General features: G+C 43.8%; 3 protein-coding genes and 1 non-coding gene across 5 annotated transcripts; 2 read left to right on the top strand and 2 right to left on the bottom strand.

Moving 5' to 3' along the window:
- Positions 1–3,032: 3,032 nt before the first annotated feature.
- On the bottom strand, positions 3,033–5,800 carry LOC100827756 (photosystem II 22 kDa protein, chloroplastic). Its single transcript, XM_003564660.4, has 4 exons — positions 5,478–5,800; positions 5,238–5,351; positions 3,522–3,765; positions 3,033–3,441 (listed from the first exon to the last, which is right to left on the bottom strand). The coding sequence occupies exons 1-4, from the start codon at positions 5,682–5,684 to the stop codon at positions 3,197–3,199; spliced, it is 810 nt and encodes a 269-aa protein (XP_003564708.1). The 5' UTR covers positions 5,685–5,800; the 3' UTR covers positions 3,033–3,196.
- A 971-nt stretch (positions 5,801–6,771) lies between these two features.
- Positions 6,772–6,843, top strand: TRNAQ-UUG. Its single transcript has one exon. It is a non-coding gene; the product is annotated as a tRNA-Gln (tRNA).
- Positions 6,844–6,917: 74 nt separating this feature from the next.
- LOC100842337 (TLC domain-containing protein 2) lies at positions 6,918–10,786 on the bottom strand. Of its 2 annotated transcripts, XR_002963488.1 has the most exons (4): positions 10,461–10,786; positions 8,401–8,678; positions 7,245–7,622; positions 6,918–7,155 (listed from the first exon to the last, which is right to left on the bottom strand). XR_002963488.1 is itself a non-coding variant. In XM_010234317.3 (3 exons), exons 1-3 carry the CDS (start codon positions 10,708–10,710, stop codon positions 7,320–7,322), a joined length of 831 nt encoding a protein of 276 aa, XP_010232619.1. In that variant the 5' UTR covers positions 10,711–10,786; the 3' UTR covers positions 6,926–7,319. The 2 variants fall into 2 exon arrangements, 1 of the variants encoding a protein (XP_010232619.1); XM_010234317.3 differs by having other exon boundaries at positions 6,926–7,622.
- Positions 10,787–10,943: 157 nt separating this feature from the next.
- LOC100827455 (AUGMIN subunit 7) lies at positions 10,944–14,374 on the top strand. Its single transcript, XM_003564659.4, has 9 exons — positions 10,944–11,195; positions 11,324–11,409; positions 11,492–11,553; positions 11,687–11,778; positions 12,013–12,138; positions 12,293–12,383; positions 12,833–12,940; positions 13,069–13,167; positions 13,894–14,374. The coding sequence occupies exons 1-9, from the start codon at positions 11,062–11,064 to the stop codon at positions 14,080–14,082; spliced, it is 987 nt and encodes a 328-aa protein (XP_003564707.1). The 5' UTR covers positions 10,944–11,061; the 3' UTR covers positions 14,083–14,374.
- Positions 14,375–14,531: the final 157 nt, after the last annotated feature.

Below are 14,531 nucleotides of genomic sequence, written 5' to 3'. Positions count from 1 at the left end.
TGCAATTTCATGAAATCACAATACAACTAACCTCAATTCCTCTCTACAAGACATCATTTCTCTGGAATCGTCTCTAACTCTACAAATCCATGTGGTAGACAAATATGATTTTTGAATTCAGAATTCAAATTCAATCAAATGAAATCTTACCAAAAATTAGATTTCATTTCATTTGGACCAAATGATCCAAATGAAATGAAATGAGGGATGCCAAACAAGCTGTAAAATTAAATTCTGTACGTCTCATCTCGCCTTTAGAGAGTAGGATACTCTCTCCGCCATGCAAAGCCCATCCACAAGCGCACGCGTTCATCAGGTAGAGAAGAATTAGGATGATCCTGCGGACGGGGCCCCTGTATAGTTCTTTCCCTGTCAAATCACATCTTTTTGCTTAGTTTCCTCGACAAAGAAACCGTTGGTTTTAGCCTAGGATGTTATGCGTTGCCGTGTACATGTAAGTATGTGCTGTTCCTGTTCAGTGTTCAGTCGTGCAGACACCTTTGAGAATCATCTATTCATCTAAGCTATAAGCTAAGTGAGCCATATTCCTGTTTTTGGGGCCGGCTATTCATGCGTGCACCGTTGTTGGGGCCATGTGACGCATGGGCCACAGCGTACAACTCACACATGAACAGTACGATGGTGATGGCATAGCAGCTAGCTAGCTAGGAATTATCTTAATCCTTCGAGGTACCGCGGGCCGAATGGCAGATTAATTGAGGGCCTACTTGAAGCTGATGATCAGCTACTGATGATCTGAAGTTCTGAACTGAGACTACGGTGGTGATTGTGCTTTTGCTTGTGTTTCCTTGTCTGTTAGAAATACATCCATGACCACAAGTGTGATAATAAGGGTCTAGGAACACCGGCCAGATCAGCCGCACAAGAGGAGCAGTACACTGTAAGCTAGCCACCGAAGCCTGGTCCTAAGGATGTCTATATATAGTTTCATATGGTTATGTTACTGTTAACACGAAAGATTAGAATAAGCGACAGTTTGTGCATGACGGTTGATTAATCAAGTCCCACCTTTAACCATACAAATTAACTTCGGTTTTGCTATTGATGAGTCGCATGTTTTTTAATTATAGATTAATCAACATGTTAGCCATCGCATCTTGATCCAACGATAGCAAGTGAGAGATGAGAAAATAAGGATGACCCTCAGTCTTGATCCAACAGCTCTGAAACATCGATTTATGTTTAAGCCTCATTTCTCGAAAAACAGACAACTTAGAATTAACTTATCTACCGGCCGGTCGTAACTAAACAAGCCGTGCAAGTTCAGTAATCCAGCATGCGCAGGAGGACGAAAGCACGTAACCGCAAACTATACCCAGCTAAACTACTTCGCGTCTATCCAACAGTCGATACAACACACATACTCTACTTATTATACGTAAGGTATACGTATACTAATACCAGCACAAACCTGGCCGTAAAGCAACCAGTTCGTTCACCGACATGAGGGAAAAGCTAGGAAGCTAAGCTAGCCAGCAATGCGGCCGGCCCCTCGAAAGCCAGCCAACACCTAAGCAACTGTTAAGCTAATCGTACTTTATTTTCCTCTGGCTTGCATATGTTAATTTGAAATATGTGAAAGTACTAGCCTGTCATGCATTCCCTCCATTTACTAAATATTATTTTATTTACTAGTCCTTTATATTGGAATGAGTCACTAGTCAAATGTTTTGGCAATTCCTCGTGGGCGGATGATGCAATAGAATTTGGAATCAGCGTTTTGATCTTTGGTTATCCATCCAACGAAAACTTGATATATCAACTAGACGACCGTGAAAAAAAATCTGCCTTTCTGACTTGCTCCTACGGAACCAAGGTCGAAAGGATTGAAAAAGTCAGTCATTCACAACCACTGATGAAGGATTCCTCGAAAAGTAAAAGATTAGTAGTTCTTTTTCGAAATCGATTTCGAAAAAGAATGAATTTGGTCTTATACATACGCGAGGAAGGTAATCAAAAAAGAAAGAAGACGAGTTCTTCTTTCTTTTATCACTTAGGAGCCATGCGAGATGAAAGTCTCATGCACGGTTTTGCATGAGAGAAAGAAGTGATGTCACACAGCTTTTTCGATACCCCTTATATCAGGCAATAGCTTAGATTTGAGATTATTCCTTTTCTGGTTGTACGGTGTATCAGGATAGCAATATCATATACACTAGATATGCACATAACTAAAGGCCCAGCTTGTGCCTGAAATGATTCGTCAGGGGCCCTCCTTCTTGCTACATATAGAGCCGCCTATACAGAGGCCACGCCTTTTAGGTAGGATTGACCTTATTTTAACATATAAAGTATTTATAGTTTGTTTAATAATATTTATTTATATATAAGTCGATTACTTTGTGTAACTATATACTCACCTCTCTTGTATAAAGAATCAGCTCTCACCCTGGATAATCTGAACTAAGAAATAAAAATTTCTGCGTCGACTTGAAAATAGACACTCTCCTGTTTTAATCAGCGCTACACGAGTCATCGAATCTCACATACGAGTTACCGGTGTTCCATTTTACGTGCAGTGGCTGAATGGCATGCTAAAAGGGGCTGTGCTGTGTTCCAGACTTCCATTCTCCGTAGTTAGCATGCAAAAGAATGGAAGGGGGTGCAATGCAAGGTAGCCAAGTCCGGGAATAATTTCCATCCCATGCCCTCGTTTAGATTCCTTGCGCTTAAAGCGTAGGTAATCGATCCTTCCTCCTTTTAGTTTAGGTGAATATTTAGGTTCCATCAGCGGTTGTGCGGCATAAATCACACCTCGCGCGCAGAAGAGGAAGATGGCGACAGAGTTAGCTGGGCCTGTCTATCATTCTGCCTAGTGCTCGAGAGAAGGCCCATACGAGGCCTGTCTGACAGTCTGCCCAGTGCCTACGTGAGAGCCCATATGAAGCCCATCTGTCCACTGTAATCTGAGCTACGCAGTTCTGAAGATTGCGATGCTGTGTCGGTTTAGTCGGCGTCTTCAGTGAAATCTACGGGTGATGTCAAAGTGATTGAGCCATCAGGACTGCAGCTGTAGCAAGCGTGAACCCACAAATTAGCTAGCTCTGTGTTTTTCGTAATGCATACCAACTTACACTGGCCTACACTCCAAAGGTCTCACACGTACACAGCAAAGCACGCACACTGGACCGACGTAGAAATTAATTCATGGCAAAAACAATCGCGACCGATCGATCTAGTCGTCCTCCTCGCCGCTGATGAACTTGCCGGTGCCGGGGTTGATGGCGGCGACGAAGAAGAAGACGACGTTGAAGAGGACGAGCGGCTCGATCTCGCTGATGGGCACGCCGGTCTCGATGTTGAGCTGCGCCAGCGCGCCCTTCCCCGTGATGATCTCCCCGATGATGGAGAAGGCGATCCCCAGCTGCGCCAGCCGCCCCACGAACAGCTCGTTCGACTTGGTGAACCCAAACAGCGGCCCTGCATATATCCATGCGTGTCATTTGATCACATCATCTTACGATCGTGAACGCGAATTTGAGTATTGATTAAGCACGTACCTCCCTCGCTGAGGCCGAGGGCGGAGCGGAAGCCTTTGCCGGGGGCTATGACGGCCTTGTCGAGGCCGGTGGGCTGCTCGTCGACGAACTTGCCACGGTCGCCGAGCGCGCCGATGGCGCCCAGGAGAGTGAAGAGGATGAAGAAGAGGAGGAGGGGCTCCGCCTCGTAGATCGGGATGCCGGTCTCAAGGTTCAGCTGGGACAGGATGCCCTTGCCGGTGATGGCTTCTCCCAAAATCGACGCCTGATATCAAAACAGATAGGGATCAGCCTGAAGGCGCTCACAAGTTCCCTATAACTGTTCTTCTTTGTAACAAATTAAAGATTTTTTTCCCTTCTTCAGTAAGCTTTCATTTGAACATTAGTTCGTGCTAGTTTGCCACGCAACGAAAATGTGTATGATACTCTGTTTCTAAGCTGACTGAGATTCAACTGTACATAACGACTCTGTTTCTTGTGAACGAAAGGAATGGCAGTGCTTCCGACGGTTCTGTTACTTCTGTAAATAGCCAGTCCAAATTAACTATCTCGATTGATCCTATTCATCAAAAGCTGCAGTAATATTCGGTAAAATTGCACACATTCAGAATCTGCGATACTAGACTAAGTGATGTTCAATTTCAGACAACACTGATTTACGTGAATTTCAGAAAAGATTGAAAATTTTGACAAATTTAAGCTTTGCAATATCATAAATTTGGTACTCCCTCCGATCGGTATTACTTGTCTCAAATTTGCCCAAATACAGATGTATTTATGTGTAAAAATCGTCTAGATACATGTAGTATTTTGACAAATAATTTCGTCCGAAGGAAGTATAATATTTTTAAGCTACTAAAATTCTCATCCAACCATGTTACTAGACAGTGATATATGGTCATTTTTTACAGCAGCCTATTCTTTGTTTTACTTCTTTCGTTACTAAATATAAAATGCTATTGCTTTGTTTTACGTCTAATTTCTTAAAGTCTGACCAAATTTATAAAAAAACGTAATAGCATTTACAACTAAATTAGTTTCATTAAATCTGGCATGACGTATCTTCGTATTATACTCCCTCCGTCCGTTTTTACTGGACGCCTTAGTTGAACAGCCTAGTCCATGTATACCAGCCGCCCTGGTCCTTTTAGCTCTAAATACCGACGTTGCCCCTATTCTCAGTCCCACGGTTGATTTGCATGCCACGGACGGCCGAATGAACAGCGTACGCGAGGTGTGGGACGTGGGGAGCGCGTCAGCGGCCGGCAGTCTTGGTCTCATCTAATTGGGCAACAAAATAAAAATGCTCGTGAATCGAGTGCAGGCTGGGCCATGCACTCGGGGCATTTTGTCCAAAAGTACAACGCTCAGGACTTCCTTGGTACGAGCGCAGAAACTAAAACGGCTAGTAAAACTGGACGGAGGGAGTACTTGTTTGGTATTGTGCATATTACTATTTTTTAATAATTTCGGACAAAACTATATAACATAGTTGCTAATATATCGGTAATTTTTTTACATAACATGTACAACAAAATTACAATTAGTCTGCACTGCTAACTTTCTTCTTTAACTGCACAAATCAATGGTGTATTAATTCCATCTAGTTAAGAAAAAATTGCGAACAAATTCCATCTAGTTAATACAGTAAACTCAGTGGCTGATGTACGTACGCATGGTCCACACAGTAAATTAACAAAACATGCATCTATGCATCGTTTGGAGTGGAGTACTCACGGCAAACCCAATCATGGCAACACGGCCGACGAACAGCTCGTTCTCCTTCGTGAAGCCAATCCCACCGGACGTGCCGAAGATGCCGTCCTCGGTCTTGGGCTTCGGCGCAGCAACCTGATCAAACAACACCATCATCGGTCGGGTCAGTTAAGAGAGCAAGAACCAAAGTTGCCGTGATTTCGTATAAACAAACAAGCATATATATGCGCGTGCATTGGTGCGTGGAAGCCTTGCACGGACCTTCTTGGCCGGCGCGGCTTTGGCCTTGGACTTGCCGAAGATGGCCATGGTCCTGACGGAGAGCGACGGCATGTGCTTGTAGTAGGACGGCGAGGCCGGCAGCGCGAGCCGCGAGAAGGGCGTCGCCGCCGGCCGGGCCGCCTGCAGCAGGCTCCTGCCGGAGGAGGCCACGCCGTTGACGCTGGACATGAGCATCGACTGTGCCATGGCCGCCTAGCTAGACACGCACGCGCTTCACTCACTCCCTGCTCACACACACACAAGCACTACACTGGATCACACTCGTAGGGATATCACTTCGTCTGTGGCTCTGCTGCCCGCTCGGTCGCATTTTATGTGATAGCATGGCATGGGTGTGGGAGGCGTACATGTGGCATGGGGGCGAGGTGGCGGGTGGGCAGCGGCGAGGCGAGGATAGGGTGCGTGAAGGGCAGCGGCGAGGCCACGTCTCCCTGTATCCGATCTATGGCTCAGGTCTGGGGTTCGGCAGCTGATACGGTTCGTGCGATGGATCTCCGGCCGCACGTAAGGCACACGGCCTCGCCTGCCTGGCCCGGGAACTCGGAGGAGGAGGTGGTTGGTACGCCCACCTCACGGAAAAGTGCTCCAGCGCCAGGCTGCCATGGTGCCACGCCACGCAGGGAGTAGAACGTTGTACCACGGTTGGCTTTTAGTGAACTCTGAATTGTACTGCTAGCATTTATGGTCTCTGAATTTTGTATCTGTCGTTTAATCATTTATTGGGGAAAAACTTTGAATTTCAATTTCCTGATATTAACGGGCTCAATGGCTCATGCTCCTCCCAGTTGCCGTGCTGCCATCTGGCCGACTGCCTCCTGTCGCCACGGGACGGGGTGCCAACTGAACTTGGGTGGGAAGGAGCGATGGACATATATAACTCTAGATTGATTGGTTTTATTAAATCTATTGTCTATACTAATTCGATTATACATGCTAGTGGATTTTTTCTACAAATTAGATTTTTTTAAATCAACATAAAATTAGAACATCTTATACTCCGTATATAAAAAAGAAGATCGTACATAATCGTACATAAAAGAACGATTGTTGGACATTCCGTTCTCCAATTGCTGCCAAGTGCCAAATGGAAGCAAGCCCAGACGCCACCGCACGCAACGAAGCTTTTGACTATATAAAAAGAATAGGAAAAATCAAAGGGTATTTGTCGGACATTCTCTGCTCCAATCAGCTGGCCAGTGTCGAATGGCAAGAAAACAAACCGTCCGACTAGACTAACAGAGAAATATGGGTATCGGTGGACCACACACAAGATGGTTTCGTAGTGTAGTGGTTAGCACTCCAGACTTTGAATCTGGCGACCTGGGTTCGAATCCCGGCGAGACCTAATCTTTTTTTGGCTAACAGCCAACTCAGGTAGTACTCAATAAGCTCAGGTGAACGTCTTCATACATTACTTACTTACTGAGTGAATTAACAACATATATCAACATTCACAGCGAAACATTACACAAAAAAACAAAGTTTCCTAAGCATCTCTGTAGTATGTTAGGTGAGGTTTTGAAATGAAAAAAAGTATTACACAGGATACACACACTTTCACCCTTTTCACCTTAACCTTTGTAAATGCTGCATCCAGGTTGTCTTGTCTATGTGTGGATGTCATAACGTAATGTCCACTAATGACAAAGAATCCATTCTAGAAGAGATATTGACACAAATTCAGCTTACATAACAAAGTATATGGCTGATTACAACAGCCTAGAGGCTAATAGCACTTGAACATACCTCTGTCTGCTGATTTACATTGGTGTGACTATAACCTTGCCAAAAATTTATAGTACACTATCAAGAAAGTCACATTCAGTCTTGATGCACCTGCTGATTTCTCTCTCTTGCGAATGCTTTAAATAGATCAAGTCCTAAAGATATGTTGAGTACATTCATTCCTGCCATACCAAAAAGAGCTAGTGGAAGCTCAATGCCCTTATCAAACTTGTGCGCATCAGTTATCAATTTGTATGTAATCAGTATGTGGCAGATGACCCTTGCTGTCAAAAAGGTAGACCAGTTGAGTATCCATTCCAGTTTCACCATTTTTCTGTTGAAATCACGAAAACCTGCCATTCTCCTCACTTTCCTTATATGCAAAAATATGGAGTGCATCTGCAGTAACAAACTTTGTCAATCAGTCTGCTGTTGCTGCATATGTATACTTACTAACTTCACATTAGTCATTGCAATCGAAGATACATCCTTCTCCACTGCTTAGGGTGGATACTGAACTGAAGCACTTAACTACTTGCTCATTTTAGATAGATGCTTAAGCCCTTGTTCTTACAATGAGACATCAATGTATCATTAATATCTTTATCCTACCAATGTTAAGCATTGACCCAGACAAGAACTCAACTACAGTAGTATTCTATTCTACCAGTGCGATGTTAGAATGAAAAAGCAATTGCAATAGCCACTATAGCCAGCGGTTGAAGACCCAGCTGGGCAATCAAAACACTGAAACTCCGAAACAGTTAGCAATACTGAATGGACTAACTATCCATCTGTTGCAGACAAATTCTGGCAACAGGTTTACTGCAACAAAGCAGGGGTTACAATTTATTAATGTGGCCTTCTCCTGACTATGGGCATACTTGTGACATAAGCTCACAATCCTGAGTTTCAAAAGCAATGCTAGTGCTAAAGATTTACATCAAAGGGCACCGAAATGTTCTGTTGGCCCCAATTTACGCTCAATGGCTTAAAAAGTTAAAATTGAAGGAAAAGACCCTCTCTTGAGGAGTACACACTTATTCCTCAAATGTCAGGTGGGGAAAATAGCAAGCCCATGAAAGATGATGGGATAGAAATATTTGGAGTAACCAAATAAAAGGAACTTTGTCAATGCAATTTAAATGACACCAAGAATGAGAAGAGATATATGTACCTCGCATACAAGAGAGAGAATTAGGTAGTTGATTGTAACATTCCGGTACAGAGCAAGGGTAAAGCAAATGAGCAGGATAAGGTGATGCATGAGAATTCCAGGAATCCATCCACTGTACAGTCGGTAGCGGAGCATATCCAATTGATCATAAGCAAAATAGCCACATGAAAAGCACAGAGCAGAATATGCTCCAACCCAACTGCTACCAACTAATTCTTCATGCTCAAACATGTTTTCAAGACCCTTTTTGCGCCATCGGCAGAGAAGAACGAAGACAACTGCAAATCCAGACAGAAATGAGCATAGACAAGATAAAGCTGATCAACAAGCCTAAGAATAAGTGAATAACATACTTCCTCCGTCCAACAAAAGATGTCTCAAGTTTGTCAAAATTTGGATGTATCTAGACATGACTTAGTGTACAGAGCATTCAAATTTGACCAAAGTTGAGACATCCTTTGTTGGACTGAGGGAGTACGACAGCATTGATGGAAGAGATTAAGGAGCTAAAATATGTACCAAAAATCCAAAATAGGACATATGTTATTTTTTGAGAATATGCAAACGACCTACGAGCCATTTGTTTAAGAGAAGGACACCAGTTTTACAGATTGCGGCCAAAAGGTTCTAAAACTTGCTAACCATCTCGAGAAGAGAACAACACATCTAACGGTGCATTTCCCACCATCTAGGACATAGTGTTTTCCTTTCTACATTTTTCGCTTGGACAAAGGTAATAACTACTATGTGGCTACAAATGTACACAAAAAATAATGTTATAAGCCGCTAGTAAGTATTCTAAAAGGTCGCCACCAGGTAAACCTAGCTGGTGCCCAGGCGCTAGGTGACACCCTCCCGGCTAGCAAACATATCTATCCTAGGCCCACCTAATTAGCGGATAGGCACTAGGCGTTGATCTGCCACCCAACTAATGCCTAGGGCCAGGGCAGACCAGTTGGGTGATTGGGTGGGGCACGCCTCCACCTAATAATTTTTTGTCTCTTTTTAATAGCACACCATCAGTAGATATTATTAGGAAAGCATAGAAAAGATTGAGCTGCAGTGCCGATTGGGCCTCTAATCCACCAGCCCAGCCGAACACTGCTTACCTCTTCCTCTGATCTTTTTTCAGCCCATTTCTGAACCAGTACGATGTCATGAAAATGAAATTTTCATGTCAATTTGTCTTTCCCCACCCAACATTGAAAACCTGGGTCCGCCATTGCCTAGGGCCTTGGTGAATGCTGTAACTATCCTCATAAGTTAGTACTCATGACTTTGTACAATCTGTACTCCTACTCCACTAACCATATTTAAGACTTTCCACCGTTACCATTCTCTTAATGGTTGGCATTTCTCTATGAACAAATAAGACAGCGACAAAAATGACAATATTTCCATGCAAGGTCATTATATGGCTGGCACATTACTTTGGAGCAAGACCATCTCATCAATAAGGTGCAGTCCAAGGTTTTAATCGATCGCCAACAGGCCGGGAGGCGTGGTGAAAGACATAAAAGCTTTGCGTCGGGCTTCACTTCTTGTTCTTTTGTTCACGTTAGTCGCATTTTCAATTTAACAACACTTACTCTAGCTAGATTGAGTGAGCTTTCTGCAATCTAAACGTTTCATGATTTTGTTCCAAAATTCTGATTGTATCTGGAACCTACTCTGCACCGATCTTGATGGTTAACCGGCAGGGCATCTAGCAATATGTGCTTTGAACTATCTTGCCCGATTTCAACCAAGCAAAGCTCAAATGAAGACAAGTGACATCATTACAGGGAGACAGTAAGTAACACTAACAGTAAAAAGAACATAGTCCATGATGCTCCCTTTTGTCCAGGACCGAACAAATTGCATCAAGCATCACCTAGCTAGTTTACCGACTGATTCATCTGCCGCACGCTTCTCTTTCCTCAACTTCGTAGAATGCTGGAAGTCAACTAAGCACACGGTTTTTATTCGATGAATCCAAAGCACCATGGCAGGTAAAAGCGACCGAACGAAATGTGAGGGTTTGGGGAGGGGGAAAGAACGCGCGGAGACAGAGGCGAGACCTGAGGCGGATGTGAGGGAGGAGTGGAGGAGCGAGACGGCGGTGTTGACAAAGAGCGGGTCACGGGAGACCGCGGCGCGGACGGCGGTGTTGGCGGCCTGGAAGAAGGCGAAACCGGCGGCCACGGCGGCAAGCTCGCGGCGCCCTCGCGCGCCGATTTCGAACCCCACCGACACAGCCCAGAGCACCAGCGTCGCCGCGAAGAACGCGGTGGTGTCTCCGCCGCCCGCGCCGGCGCGACGGGGCGGCATGGGGTTCGTCGTCGTGGCGAGAGGGGAGCCGCACTCCTTCACACGCTATAGGCTCTTCCGCTTCCTTCGTCGGCCGCTTGGACCGCACGGTTGTTCTTTTCTGGGTCTAGAATCCGACATGTGGGTCCCAGCCCGAGGGGAAAACACAAAATCCTTCGAAATTTGAAACGAACTGAAAGGAAAACTAAAATGGATTTTTAGAAAAGAAAGATGAAACTCCAATCTTAAAGTCATCTCCCTCGCTCGTTGGGCAGTCCCCCATCGGCTCGATTCCCCCAACCCAACAACCACCATCCTCAAGCCGGCCGGCCGGCCGGCGCCGCGAGCAGTACGAAATAGCGGGGGATTCCCATGGCGTCGAAGCAGATGGAGGAGATCCAGCGGAAGCTGGCCCTGCTCGCCTACCCGCGCGCCAAAGCCCCCGCGCAGTCCCTCCTCTTCGCCGGCGTCGAGCGCTACCGCCTCCTCGAATGGCTCTTCTTCCGGTACGCGGCCACCCCCACCCACGCCACATTTACGTTCCCGCTCGTCCTTCTGCTGTATTCGGCTCGATTTATGGGATTCGGGCTTCGAAACTGAGGGTTTCGTTTGTTTACTGTTGTGTGGCTCGGAGGCTCCTGGGCGACAGATCGCCATTCACGCAGCAGAACTGGCAGGGGGATAGCCTCGACCGCGACGAGGAGAACAGTAGGATCCAACGTAAGGCCTTAGTTTTACTTGTTTCGCTGCTCTGCATTTGAGATGCTTCATGTCGCGTGGTGCTCATGGTGGAGTTCTGCAGACCTGGCCGAGATTGCGAATTTCCTGGGTATCACGCCTTCAGTGGACACTGAGGCGATTCAGGTGACAGTTATGAGTGTGACCACTGCTGTTATTGGGTTATATTTGTTGAGTCTTCGCTACACGAGATCTCTGTCAGTGTGGTGAGAATTCGCAAATTTAGATTTGGTTGGCGTCATCTTTTGTGGGATTGCAGGGTAGAGGCAGCTATGATGAGCGGGTGGAACTCCTCCGTCTAATTGTTGACTTGGTGGAAGCTAGCTGCTATGCCGATAATCCAGAATGGAGGTTGGTTTTACACTTTATTGTCTGTGCTATACATGCTAAGCTGATTATACATAAACCTTGGTCAGCTTCTGATAATTTGGCTATCTTCAGATTTAATATTCTCAAGCACTATAAAGAAAAATTAATGTTTGAGATTAAAACATACTTCATTGTACAGAAAATATCAGACAATGTTTTAATCTCAATAAGAGGGCATCTAAAGCAGAAAGTACCTAACAAATTGCTCCATGGTAGTGTTGATGAGCAGTTGGCAAAGGACGTACAGCTTGTAGATTCAATTGCAGAGAAACAGGCCCAAATTTTTTCAGAGGAGTGCAAGCTTTTTCCTGCAGATGTCCAAATACAATCGATTTACCCCCTGTAAGTATTTCCAATTTGATGTTCTTCTCAATTGTATTATTTCTCTTTCAGTGGCATGACTCTTTCTTGCTGTCTTGTGACCCCCAATTAACAAGCAATCTCAAGAATCACCACTATTCTTTTTCTCTAACTGGGTCAAATTCTTATTTTGAAGGCCTGATATAGCAGAACTGGAGTTGAAGCTCTCTGAGTATACCAAAAAGATGTCAAATTTGCAGCAAATGGTTCAGGAGCTGGCATCTAAGGTAAATTAAGATATTGACACACCTTCTTCCATGTTTGTTCTTATTTGGGCAGATTCCTAACATGTATAACTATATCCATGCAGTTTTTCGTAACTCTCTTACTTCTTAACTTTGGATTTTGCACTGTCAAATTATCAATTTAGCACAGCCAACCTAACATATTATGATGCTGTATGGTTACCATCCAAAGCCTTCCAAGCTTATCTTATTCATGCCTTTTCCATCCAATCTGCATCTTGTGGATTTATTTTGCAGATAGAGCAAAGGGTTGTTGGTATTTACATGTTTTTAATATTATCATTAACAGCATCCAACTATCATGCAGCTTAGATTTATTAATACATTTAGCATCAATTTATACACTTCTATCTAAAAGTTCCTTGCACATCATGTTAGTTTATTAGTCTGCATGTGATGTTTGCACTAACAGTGTAGTCTCTGCTGCGCAGTATGACTACAATCCGAATGAAGACTATGCTGAAACAGAGCTGAAGTTGCGGGAATATTTGCAATCATTTCTTGAAACAGTTAAATCATTCAATATGATATATACTAAGGTGAATATCTTATGCAGTGTTTCGTAATTTTCTCTTTCAGACAGACAACCTTGGCATGAATATCCTTTTCTAATTGTGATTATCATTTTCTCGAGTTGTTTAATAATAAAAGTTATTTATCTTTGTAGGAAATTCATCCCTGGACCCACATGATGGAGGTGCCACAGTTGCATGGGTTTGGTCCAGCTGCTAATCGCTTGCTAGAGGCATACAACACACTGTTAAAGGTACTGTTTGAATAATTGACTCATTTCAAATTTCTTGCCCACCTCTGCCCCACATGTCATGATCTGGTAATTTGAGCTTTTGATGGAATGTAAATAGTGTAGAAGTTGATTAGTCAGTAGGTGCATTATGCCATATTACTACAGTACTTCTTTGGCATTCCTCTCAAGTTTCAGTAAACTGGTTATTATCATGGACAATTGATTGTCCTACATACGTAGATCGAAAATTTCTAGTGTTCCTATCTGTACCTTGTCAGACTTCAAAAGCACAACTTTAATGCACAGGGCAGGTATTTTTGCCTTTTTGTGTTCCATTATCAATATAGTAGCCTTACTGCCGTCATATTTTGAATGCTGATGGCCAACAAGAATATATTGCAAACTGTAGCCAACAGTAATTGACCATTCTTCTGCAAAATCTAATTTGACTTACTTCAAATATCTTAGACGGGAAGTTCTGTTTAGTGAGTGCTCCATGTATTTCTACTGTATGAAATATTTTCAAAAGGTTTAAGAATTAAGATAGCATAGAAGTCTGCTGGGTACATTTATTGGTAATATCATCTCTCCTTTCAAAGTTTTACAGCTCTTATTGTAACTCATATCCTTTCAACTAGTTAGCATACCCTGGTGTTCAATAAAGTATCTTTTCTGGCTAAGCAGCTAGCAGTGTTACCTTAGTCATAGGAACATACTTTGACTCGAGTGTTTATTTTTGATTTGCAGTTCCTCGGAAATTTGAGGAGCCTGCGAGATTCATATTCTGCGATGGCTGCGGGGTCACTTTCAAACTCAAATGAGCCTTCGTCTGTCACAAAAATTATTTCAGACTGTGAATCTGCGCTGACATTCTTAAATAACAGCCTCGCCATCCTTTCAACTTCTGTGGCACGAGAGCAGGGTGAAACACTGTGATTTTACGGTCCTCTCTGATACCAAGACTGGACACCGTGGCACGTGTGTATGCTTGTAGTTGTTCGGCTGTTTGCCTTTCGGTTTTGGTTGACTCGCCTTTGTTCCAATTGTCGGAATGTTATTGTATTTGTGTGTGCTGGTTGATGTGTGGGCACTTGTAAGCTTTTGCTGATCATATATCTTCTAATTCTGAAACTATAGATCCTTCTTTAGACACACTGATTAATTGCATTGCTGCATTCCTGCTAAAATTGCATGTAACAGTTTGTGGGTTGTGTGTCTTTGCACCTAACTTATGCGTTCCGTCACTGTCACTGTCTGACATATTGTGCTGCGCCTGCGAAGATTAACTTACAGGGTACTCCCTCCGTTTCTAAATACTTGTCGTTTTAGTGCAAGCTTGAACTAAAACAGCGACAAGTATTTAGGAACGGAGGGAGTGCTTCTTT

Source organism: Brachypodium distachyon, chromosome 2 (assembly GCF_000005505.3).
Source record: "Brachypodium distachyon strain Bd21 chromosome 2, Brachypodium_distachyon_v3.0, whole genome shotgun sequence".
Lineage (NCBI taxonomy): Eukaryota > Viridiplantae > Streptophyta > Magnoliopsida > Poales > Poaceae > Brachypodium > Brachypodium distachyon.
This window is presented reverse-complemented; position numbering and strand designations above follow the sequence as displayed.